Raw genomic sequence first — 12518 nt, forward strand, 5'->3', positions numbered from 1 at the left:
TGATGCACCAACCAAGGATATCGCAAGCAGAGAACCTAGACCTCTGTTCAGTTGTAGCTGATGGACAGCTCATTCTCCAAGTGGGGAATAGGGGTAGAATGGGAGGCTCCCTCTGATATGAACTCTGGTGCCCGCGATTTGATCACTGCCCCTTGGTGGAGAGGACCTATGGGAACACAGAGGAAGGGGATGCAGGCTATCCGGATGAGAGCTGACAGGCTGTGGTCATATGGTGGGGGAGGAGGACCCCACCTGTCAGAGGTCTAGGGGCGGGGACTAGCACAGAAGAGGGAGGGAGGATGAGCACAGAAAGGTAAGAGGGAGAGGATTACAATCAAGATGTAATGTGAATACATTATAATAAGATAAGATAAATAATAAAATAAAATAATAAAAAAATTCAGTGCATGGGTGTGCTTGACATTGAAGGCAGAGATTTACACATGCTTGTAGGCATTCTACTGCTGGATGACACTGTTGTGTTTTATTAAAAATTGAAACAGTATTTTTGAGTTGCCTAGGCTGGCCTTGAGCTTACTCTGCAGCTCGAGTATAGTTCTTTTATATCATCTGTCATAGGCAACAACAACAACAACAACAACAACAACAACAACAACAAACCTGTCTCCATGGGTTGAGATTCATTTCTTGAAACATAAATGTACTTGTAGACTTGTTCCAGTATTTTCATTTTCCTTTCTGCAAATCATTAACTTTTTAGTGTTTTATAAAATTATTTTATGATTTCTTACTATGGGGGATTTTATAGAAAAGAGGGAGCTGAAAGGCTGTAATTTGAAGTTTTTATAAAGAGACAACTTTTAAAAAGACAGTAGTCTGTCAGGTCAGAAAAAGCAAGCGAGAAAGCATGTGGCAAGCAGGTCATGAGTGAGGCCCAATGCGTAGTGACAGTGGCCCTGTGCTGCGGGTTTTGTAATATAAAAAGGGAAACCATGTGACCTAAAGGTATTTTCTCAGTTCAGATTCTTTTATGTTTGAATGACTGTGGGCCATTTCCAAGTTACTGGGACTTTCTGTCTATACGTGTTTGAAGCATTTTTCTTCTCAAACATGTGTTCTATTTTGTGTACAGAAGTGGCTCCTGCGTGCTGGGTTTGCAGTAAGTTAGAAGTGACACTACTCATGGTAGGAATTCAAAGGAGAAGAGACACTCCTTTTGCGTATTGAGTATTGAGATGATGGGTGGAGGGACAGTCAGTCACAGGGTCCCGAGCAGAGTCATGAGGGAAGGATTTGGACATGGGGGGGAAACCTGATAGAGTGAAATATTCAGAGCTATCGTTAAAGAAGCACAGAGCTGATTTTTATTGCATTTTCCTTGGCACCTTGGCATTGCTCCTGCTTGTGCAAAAATGGTGGCATATAATCAAGTCGTTCAGTGTTTCCACCACCAAAGCTCAAGGTACAGAGCCTCTTAACATGCAGACACATGGTAATTTAAGGAAACCTTCTCAGCCGGTGAATGGCAAAACAGTTGAGGGTTTTACTGAAGGTTACATCAACCATTTATTCCTTCTGTGTGCTGTCAGCCTGGGAGACAGGGAGAGCCTCCCTGAAGTGTCTTCTTGGTCCCCCTTGGCAGCCCATAGGCATGAAAGTAGACACTTCCTCACCCACCTCTCCAATTCAGTGTGTGTCAAATCTGAATGACTTCACGCTGAGGATGAAACATGTCTTTTTATTTACTAATGTATTCCCATTTTAAAAATTCTTTTTTATTTTTGATACTATATAATAATTACATGATTTCTCCCTTCCATCTCTTTCCTCTAAAGCCTCCTATATAACCTCTCTTTCTCTCTTTTATATTCACGCCCTCTTTTTTCATTAATTGCTGTTACATGTGTATATGTACATATATATACATATGTATTTCTAAATGTATCTTACCCAGTTTATATAATGTTACTTGTATGTATGTTTTAATAGCCACTGTGCCTGACATAGTACCACAGAATGCTAATTACCCTATTCAGAAAACATACACTTATTTGTATCATTCTTATTTGACCCATAGTCTAACTGTTTTTTTGTTTTTTGTTTTGTTTTGTTTTGATCTTGAGAAGAAACATCTTATTGGAATAAAAAAAAAACCAATTTTTATGGTTTTGGGGCCCATAGAGATAATTTTCCATACTCCATGTGGCCTGGGCTAGGCTGACCTGCAATCTGCCCCCTGGCCCATGCTGAGAGTGTTCATGGTCATGCCTGCCTTTCTGTGAGTTCTAGGATGAAGGTGAGGTACTTGTTTAACACAGAACAAAGGACTGAGCCTTCTCCCCTGTCCCTAACAGCTGCCATTGATTGTCCTTAACCTGTGAGAACGATTAACATAATTCCAACAGTTTAAGTATGAATCTTCACCGATTTGCAGACTGTCCAGAATGATGCTTTTATGTATGAGTGAGAAAGGAGCTACTCCAGGTGGCACAGCAGTTATCTTGCAAGTGAGAAAGCAAAATCTTAAATCACATAAATTGGGTTACTAAGCCAATATGAACTTAAATCCCCTTTATAGTCTATCTCATATCCTAAAGTTACCTGAAGTTTTATTCAATTCCAAAATATTTCTTGTTCTGGCACCTATAAATAAAAATTTCCCCTTTCTTTAACTTCTTTACATTCTTCATTCAAAATTAGATAATGTTTGTTCAAGAGCTTTATTCTGATCATGTTAAATTATTTTTTGAATTCATTGAAATTCTGTTTTTAACTACATTTGATTAGCTTAAAGCATTAAGCATTACTAGTACCTAGATTTATTACTTAGAACCTTCCTTGTTTCCTCGATTTTAGTAGTAAAAAGTACTGTATTCTTAAAAGTTATATCTATGTTAATCTTGGATAATGTTGTAGGGGTGCTTTTAACTTTTAATATTATTAAAAATTAAAATATTATATCAGAATAAGTACTTATGTAATTAAAGCTCATATACTGTACATTATACAAAACTGTATAGCATTTATATAAATACAAATAAATTAATTACATACAAATATGTTTTAAATTTATTAGATGCAAATTCCAATTTAATATATGCAAAACATATGAATGAATTGTATGTCTATATATTTTCTGTGATCTTTGATTTTTTAAGTAATTTTACTTGATTGTGGTCAAAGCTCCAAAATATTCCTATGTGCATACTTAGTGCCATAGACACAAAACCAGTAAATGATGCTCTTGAAATCAGTCATGTCTGATGGGGCTAACCTCCATATCTGAGTGTTTCACATTTTCCAAATGGTCTCCCATCTGTGACAGGACAGAGTGAGCACCTGTAATCCAGCCTTACTGCAAGAAGTGTTAAACCCAAGTCTGATTTATACAGTAAACACAATTAGACCTTTATATTGAATACAAGTTCCAGGTTGTTTTAATGCATTAGTAATATACAATGCCTCCTCAAAACTATCGATCAATTCAGACTGTTACAAAATCTCCCATAAGCATTCTTTTACCTTATAGGCCTCTGAAACCCATCTCCAGTCAAGTATCAATAGTTGTATTTTATAGCAAAAAATCAAATCAGTAATACTAGACTTGATATAAACTATGTAAGGAATGGGGAATGGTAGTGCCAGAAAAGGGTTTAGAAGAAACATCAAAAAGAGAAAAAGTGTTCTACAGGCTTTTATTTGCAAAAGCTGCCATATCCCTTAAAGGATGGGCTAGAAGTTAAGAGATGGGGAAATTCCAGTGTCTTCTAAATTGGAAATTAAAAGGAAGCAGTAATTGTTGGACAAGGAAGAATGCAGCAGTGTACATCAAATAGTGATGGTAAAAATGACATCGAGATGAATGTTTTGCTTAGAAGAAAAAATTGTGAATTTCGGTGGATTCCGTAGGAGTGACAAAAGATCATGACTGAGGGAGAAGAAGCCATAAGCTCAGGATGGAAGACAAAGGAAGGCAGGCTTACTCTGAGGTCAGAGAAACCTCAGCAGTGTTCCCAACAATCGTCATTTGTTCTGGTAAAATCAAGAGGAGACTTAAGGAGAGATTATTAAAGGAATTATAGAATAGTGAAGAAAATAAATTAAATAAATAAAAACTAAAGAAATTGTATTTACTGATTTAAGTAAGTCTCTTTAGGAAAATTATAGAATTTTATACCTAGAAAGACCACATGGGGACGCGCGGTACCATCTGCTGGTGGTGATGGGAGCAAATGGAGTGGCATTGGAGACAGAGATGGTGGGTATTTTGTCTTCATAATCCAATATTCTTTTCGCACCTATTTATTTCAACCACGTCTTTGAAAGCAGTGGCCTTCATATAAGCTATTAACAATGCATGTTACTTGGAGGTAGGCATTACGTGGACGTTAACACATAACCACAGTTGGGATCAAATTTAAACTAATTAAGCAAAGGAAATTGTTTCTGTAAAAAATGATTTAAACCTGCTACCTGTGGTGACTCCCCTCAATAGTTTCTATACAAATTTAAGAAAATTATTTTCAGGTAATGGAGGATCTGACTACAGAAAGGAGGGAGGAAGTGGTGGACAGGGGTTAGGATTGAGGGGGGCCGGGGAGGGGTATAATGAATGTCCAAATATCCATGTATAGCAGTCATGTATGTATATATAGGAATGAACGAGAAGCAGAAAGAACCTTCCCAAGCTGTAGCTTTCACATAGGCAACATGGATCTCTTTACGTGGCATTAAAACACTTCCAATGAATCCTAGGGATAACATTTTCTGTAAATAAGAATGTTAGCATATCGGCATCCTGGCACTTGGAAGGTAGAGGCAGGATGATCTCTGTGAGTGTGAAGCCATCCTGGTCTATACACCAAGTTCTGGGAAAGCTAGGCTACGTAGAGAGACCCAGTCTCAAACAAACAAACAAAAAAAGTATTGGATTTTGTGTCTGTTCCTGTGTGTTTGGCCATGTGCACATTGGTGCCACAAGCCAGGGCATGCAAGTGGAGGTCAGAAAACAACCAACAGACATGGTCCTCTGCCTTTATCACGCAAGTACCTTCCCAGGCTGAGCTATCTCACTGGCCCAGTTTAAAAATCTGATAGTCAAAGCCTTACACCGCAGAGCATAAGTGCAGGGGAGCTGCTACCTGCCTGACACTTCTTAGGAAGCCCAGAACCAAGGAAGACAAACGATTGTCCTATAATCACAGCGAACAGCAATTTATCCCTCCAGGATGCTAACCCATGCTGGTTCCTTCTGTTCTTTGGCATCTCAGACACACTTCTGCAGCCTTAGATTGCATGCACTAGCTCAATGTTTAAACGGCTGAAAATGTCTTAAATTTTATCTGCCAACATAATCCAGTAAAATATTGTTTAAAATAGCCACTCCAGAATGCCGAGTGAGCTTTAAGATTTTGTGAAATCCTTCTTAATGTAAGTAAAGGTTGTGACCATATACATTGTGCTTTCACGAATCAATAATAACAGGAAGAGAGGCTGGCAGGTTAAGTCGTTTCACAATTTCCTCTACCTTTGCTTTGACTTAATATTGAACATAGTAATAATGGCTTATGTAATATATAAAACAAATATTATGAAAATCTGAGCAATGTTTTTTTTTTGTATTTTGAAATGCAATAGCCACCAATTCCCCTTTGTTTGGGTGTGTACACATAAAAGCACACCCTCAGGTTACAACTTTTTAAAGATTTTACTCCATAGAAAATGTTTGAAATACACATTTATATTACAATGCCCTTTGCATAAATCCACTGACCCATTTTTCTAAAATAAAAAAAAAATGCTTCTGGGTTTTCACTTGCATTGAAATGGTAACAAACAGAGAGCTGAACTGCATCCACCCAGGACTTTGAAGATAACACTTCGAGTTGCACAACTGACCTTTTCCACAAAAAGTACAGGCATTCATCGCCTCGAAGGCACACATGTACATTATGGAACATTTTGAAAATAAGAATCGTGTTGCTTTTCTTGTATATGAACCAATTTAGATGTCAGATACTTCTTTGCATTTCCTTGCATATTTGTAAACATGGCTTTCAATATTTCTTATAACTTAAGGGAAGATATTTGATCACTTCACAAGCGAATAAACAGTACCTTCTTCAGTGAGCTGCACAGAAGGGGAAAAAAATAATTTAAAAAGCCATACGTTTAGCAGATTTTTCAGACCTAAACAAGAGAAACCAAATACACACACAGCGCAAATGTATCTCAAGTCCTGGCATGAGGACCACAACCCCAGCATCTCCAGCGCAACCCAGGGGCGGGAGCCTGGAGAGCACTGCGCTCACCTGTCTGGCTGAGCTGCGATGTGCTTCTACTTCTTCGGGACACGATGGCAACCACTTTGGCACTGAGGCTGGATCTTCGCTTCTTTCCACCCGCCCCGACGGTACCCACGGCCGTGTCTGACTGGCTGCCGTCATTGTGCTCCAGTGTGTACATCTCTCCACTTACACTGGTGCTCTTGATGATGGCTCTTCCTGAAGTCCCCATCCGTCTGCCTTGCATTTTGGGGGTAAATGAACTATATTTACAAAGTAAAAACATATATGCATCCATAAATTACAGGTCAGCATTACTGAAACTCGTAAAGTAATTTTTAAAAAATAATCCAGACACATTATTGTTTTTTAGGGGAAATAGCCAGCTGAGTAGTATACATATTTTCAGATCACATCACTTTTATTTCTAAAAGAAATAATTTATTTTGTGTGCATGGATGAAGGCTGGAGAGAATACGAATGCACAGAAAGCCCATGGGAGTCAGAGGCTACATCAGATCCCCCAGAACAGGAGTTACAGATGGCCGTAAATGTTTTTTGAGTGATGGGAAGTGAACCCTGGTCCTTGGGAAAAGCAGTGAGTGCTGTTCATGCTGAGCCATATCTGTAGCTCCATCACTTTTTAACAGATGTTTGCAGGGTACAGGTTAAACATTGATTTTTTTTAAAAGACAAAGACTCACTCTGTAGCCCTGACTTTCCTAGAGGTTGCTACATAAACCATGCCCCCGAATCTGTGCAGGAGTGCTGGGATTAAAGTGTGTACCCTCCACCGCCATGCCTGGCTCTAAGCTGTAAAATTTTGCCATCCTTCTTGTCAATACAGTGGACACATTAGCCATAACCCAGATTAGGTAGTAGGACTAGTGACATTCTATGCGATTCAGAAAGTATTATAATATTTCTACAAATAATAAAATAGAAACCAGGGAGGCTGTGTAATTTGTGTTCACCTATTTAATGGTGTTTAAATTAAAGTGATTCCCCTTTAATCTATGAAGGGATGAGTTCAAGAAGATGGAAGGGAGTGGCTAGAAAGATTAAAAAAAAAAAGACTGGGGCTTCTGGATTCCAGAAACATCATATTAAAAACCAAGACTGTCCTTTGATGAGAATAATGTAGAATGTGTAATCTTTGTCTGAGCTTCTTTAATTGGACAACATCAATGTTCCAACAACAATGAAGCCATTTTTGAGGTGCTAAGGTCAATCTCAGGGCCTCATACACTCTAGGCAGGTATGCACTGAGCCTTTCCAGCCCCCCCCCCCATGACTAATAAGGTATTCTGTTCCCAACAGTTTTTAAAAGTTTTAAATCTTGACCATGTCCCCTGGAGGGGGAGACCTGGTGGCACTCAGAGGAAGAACAGCAGGTTACCAAGAAGAGACTTGATACCCTATGAACATATACAGGGCGAGGTAATCCCCCTCAGGAACAGTCATAGGGGAGGGGAATAAGGGGAAAATGGGAGGGAGGGAAGAATGGGAGGATACAAGGGATGGGATAACCATTGAGATGTAACAAGAATAAATTAATAAAGTAAAAATAAAAATAAAAAAAAATTAAAGTTTTAAATCATTTGCAAACTTCATACTTTGAAGCTTATTTTTCAAGAAATTAATGATGATAAATCCCATGACTAGCAAAAAGCTGATTTTTTTTGTGGTCTATTGTAACAATTCTTACCAATGTAGTAAGCACATGGCCTACATGGGTCTGCACCAGGTCCTCTGTGTAATATATGCTAGCTTTTCCCTTAGTATTTTTATGGGTCTCCCGACTGTGAGAATCAATGGTCCTCTGACTATTGTGCCTGCTCTTGAGACTCTTTTCCTTCTATTCTGTAGCATGTCCAACTTTGATATGACAGTTTCTGCTTCGTGTTATTACATTTTCTTTTGTCATGTTGGGTTCCTATCTCTTAAAAACTTGTCTCTTCTAATGAGAGACAGAACAAGAGTAGACTCAAAAATGGGATGAGATGGGGAAGCTCTGCGAGGAGCACATGGAAAAGAAACTATAATCAGGATATATTATATGAAAATTTATATTTTCAATAAAAGTTAAAATATATCGAATAAAAGTATCAACACTAATGCATTCTCTTCTAATACCTGCTAACACTAGATTCTCTTGTATCCTCATTGATTTACTTGAATGGATTATATTTATACATCCTTTTCAGGCATACTCTTGCTATGTTTATTTCCTATTATTGAATTGCCAAATTCTGTGGTGGATCTATCTGAACTGTCAAGTTTGGTCAATTTCACAGCCATAAATTGTTCAGCCTACTTAAAAAACTTATAACTAAGAAACCGGCACCACTGAAGGTATCATTGGCTTTTGCATGTGTATGGAGGGCAGAGTAACCTTGCATTTCCTTCCTCAGGAGCACCCTACTTTTCACTTTTGAGGAAAAGGCCTCTCGCTGGTCTCTGTCGCTCACCAATTAGCCTATGCTGGTTGCCCAGAGAGCCCAGGAGACTTGCCTGTCTCTGCTTCCCAAACTTTAGGATAGAAAAGTCATCTTTCCTGGCTGTTTATGTGGGTGATGAGAGTCAAACTCAGTTCCTCAGGCATGTGTGTGAGCCTCTTTATCAGTTGAGCCATCTTCCTAATTACTCATCAGTGTTTGTTTTACTTTTTTAAAAACACACTCCATCATTGGCTTTTCAGTTTCTCTTTTGTTTATTTTTCATTTACAGTAAGGTATAGTAGGTAAAGAATTATAGAAAAGAATGAAAATGAATCTGTTTTATCCTTTTTATATCAACAAATGGAATTCTATTATGGCTCTCAATTTTGTTTAAAAAAATACTGACTACATCACTCCTTGGCCTTTTGGCTAAGATCAAGTATGAAATGTCATTTTGTCAACAGTACTAGGAAACTCAGAGCATCATTTATTTAGTCCATTAAGAAGTTTAAAGTTACAATCAAATGCCTCTTAGCATTTTTATTGTGAAATTATATTTAGAATGAGTTAGGAGGATTCAAAACTTTTTCATGAATATTTGATTATAACAATGTGATATTTTGCAATGCTGACAAGTGTTTTTGAAAGAACAGAGATTTGGGCAGCAAGTGCTATCATTTGAGAGGTTTGCATTAAGAAGTTATGGTAAGAATAGTCAAAACAATCCTCTCCAATAGAAGATCCTCCATTGGAATCTCCATACTTGATCTTAAGCTATACTATAGAGCAACAGTAATTAAAACAGCATGGTACTGGCACATCAATAGGCTGGTTGATCAATGGAATCAAATAGAAGACCCAGAAATAAATCCACACACATATAGACACTTGTTTTTGACAAAGAAGCAAAATCTATTCAATGGCAAAAGGATAGCATCTTTAACAAATGGTGCTGGTCTAACTGGATATATACATGTAGAAAATGCTAGTAGACACATATTTATCACCAAGTACAAAACTCAAGTCCAAGTGGATTAAAGACTTCAACATAAAACCAGAGACACTAAATCGGTCAGAAGAAAAAGTAGAGAAGAGCCTGGGACTCATTGGCACAGGAGACAACTTCTTGAAAAGAACTCCAACATCTCAGGATCAAAGGTCAACAATTAATAAATGGGACCTCATAAGGCTGAGAAGCTTCTGTAAGGCAGAAGACACTGTCAATAGAACAAAGCAACAGCCTACAGACTGAGGAAAGATCTTCACCAACCCTACATCTGACAAAGGTCTAATATCCAAAATATATAATGAGCTCAAGAAATTAAACACCATTGAACCAAATAACCCAATTAAGAAATGGGGCTCAGAATTAAACAGAGAATTCTCAACAGAGGAATATCGAATGGCTGAGAAACACTTAAAGAAATGCTCAACGTCTTTAATCATCAAAGAAATGCAAATCAAAATGACTCTGAGATTCCATCTTACACCCATCAGAATGGCTAAGTTCAAAAACTCAAGTGACAGCACAAGCTGGAGAGGATGTGGAGATAGGGGAACACTCCTTCATTCCTGGTGGGAATGCAAACTTATACAACCACTTTGGGAATCAATCTGGTACTTTTTTAGAAAACTGGGAAGAGGGCTACCTCAAGACCTAGATATACCACTCCTTGGAATATACCATAAAATGCTCCACTACACGACAAGGACATATGCTCAACCATGTTCATAGCAGCCTTATTCATAATAGCCAGAACCTGGAAACAACCTAAATGTCCCTCAGTCAAAAAATGGATAAAGAAACTGTGGTATATTTACACTAAGGAATACTACTCAGCTATTAATAACAATGGAAATCCTGTAATTTGCGGGCAAATGGATGGAACTAGAAATGGTCATACTGAGTGAGTTAACTCAGACTCAGACAAACTCACATGGTATATATTTGCTTATAATCAAACCTAGCTCAAAAGAAAGTCCCATGAAAGTCTCCTCTTACCAGAAGATTGGGATAGATGCAAAGACCTCCTATTGGGACTCTAGGTGAGAGAAACATGGGAGAATGGGAGAAATAGAAGGATCCAGAGGGTCATAGAAACCTACAAGAAGAACATCATGGTGGATGCATCTGGACCCAAGGGCATCTTCTCAAACTACTGCACTAACCAAGGACAATACATGCAGTAAACATTGAACCCCTATTCAGATCTAACCAATGGACAGGGAGTTCTCCACAGTTGTGTGGAGAGCAGGCACTGACTCTGACATGAACTCTGGTGTGTCGTATTTGACTACCCCTTTGGTGGGGAGGCCTGGTGGCACTCAGAGAAGGAATAGGCAGGCTACCAAGATGAGACTTGATAGGATGCAACCATACGGTGAGAAGGAGGTTCCCTTCAGTCACAGACCTAGGAGAGGTGAATAGGTTGGAAAAGGGAGAGAGGGAGGAATGGGAGGAGACAAGTAAGGGGATAACAATTAAGGTGTAATCTAGATTAATTAATAATAAAAATAAAAGTTTAAAAAGTTCTGAAAAGCAAAACCTCAAAGTTGGGTGGTAGGGAAATGAGGTGGAGAAGGGTGGATCTGGGAGGAGTTGGGGGTGGTGGTGGTTAGCATTATTAAAGTTAAACTTCATTGTATGAAATTTGGAAAGAATTTAGAAAACCACTAACAACAATGCTGTTAAGAATGAGGCAGAGGGCTGGGAGGAGGACCCTTATGCACTACTCGTGGAAATGCAAACTATGGAAACCAATACGGAAGGGCTTCAGAAAACTAAAGATTCTTACTCATGTTCTGCTCAACACTTTTGTTTTCTGTTTTATTTTTTGATAGTATTATTTAATGACTGTGAGTTACTATCATACTGTGATTTTATTTGCTTTTTAAAACTACAACTTGCCTTCTTTTGCCTACTTTTTATAGTTGATAAATTTAAAACATATTTATTTAAAATTACTCTGAGCATTTTAATGTTTATAAAATTCAGTTACACTCCAAAAAAAGAAGTTATGGTAAATAATTATGTAAAACAATTAAGAGTATTTTTCCTTGGCATCCAAAGTATTTGTTTAGATGTTTACAATATTTTTTTACATAAAGATGTCTATAGCTCTCTAGAAGTCTTGGAACATCTATGATGTACACGGAGAGAGGTCAAAGTTTCATCAGTTCAATTAAGTTACTAACATAATCAGGAAGATTCATGAATACAAGTTCACGGTTTTAGTAGAGATGTACTTTCTACACCACCCTGCCCCATTCTTTTACTTTATTCATTCTCTTTCTCCAAAAAAAAAAAAAAAGATGGTAAGTCCCTATTTCTGAAGACAATAACTACACAGCTCATTGAACATGAAGAAGTGAAGCTGATGCTTACCTAGAGCCACCCCTTAGTGACTAGTGTTCAGGTTACTGGAAGCTACTCTGCACTGTACCAATGGAGAAAGGTAAGTAACAACCCAGCTACAAACCTTCTGATCTACAGTGGTGACCTGCCTGCAAGATGCATTAGTGCAACAGTGGCCAAAAGCTTGTGGGAGTAACCAAGCAATATCTGATCCAGTTTAAAGCCCAATCCATGAGATAGAATTCATCCTCAATGTGCTCAGGTGGCCAAGAACATGCAAGTAGATAGACAGGGGTCTAGAAGGAAATCAAATATTTTTCTGCTAGAGGAAAATAGAAATAAAAAGACTCTAATAACTTTCTGCTCTATTCAGATCACTTGGTCAATCTTCACTAGAGAAGCTTTTTTTTTTTCAGTAGAAGAGAACAAATGCAAAAATCTATAAACATACAATGGGCAGAGAGTTAAAGATCTTGG

The 12518-nt window shown here is 38.1% G+C and overlaps 1 protein-coding gene across 48 annotated transcripts in view; it reads right to left on the minus strand.

The window, feature by feature from the left end:
- Nucleotides 1–12518, minus strand: part of RIMS1 (regulating synaptic membrane exocytosis 1) — a 487053-nt gene that overhangs the window by 62795 nt on the left and 411740 nt on the right. For 29 of the 48 annotated variants that reach the window (XM_084753104.1, XM_084753101.1, XM_084753098.1 and 26 more), the window contains one exon: nucleotides 6273–6508. The exons of 9 other annotated variants lie outside the window; for them this stretch is intronic. In XM_084753104.1, coding sequence (XP_084609230.1) covers nucleotides 6273–6508 — 236 coding nt within the window. Of the gene's footprint in view, nucleotides 1–6272; nucleotides 6509–12518 lie in introns of those variants that run through there. 10 more of the 48 variants (XM_084753068.1, XM_084753066.1, XM_084753064.1 and 7 more) reach the window with 2 other exon arrangements.

The sequence above is a fragment of the Acomys minous genome (genome assembly GCF_964271855.1).
Source record: "Acomys minous genome assembly, chromosome: 13".
In the NCBI taxonomy this organism is placed as follows: domain Eukaryota; kingdom Metazoa; phylum Chordata; class Mammalia; order Rodentia; family Muridae; genus Acomys; species Acomys minous.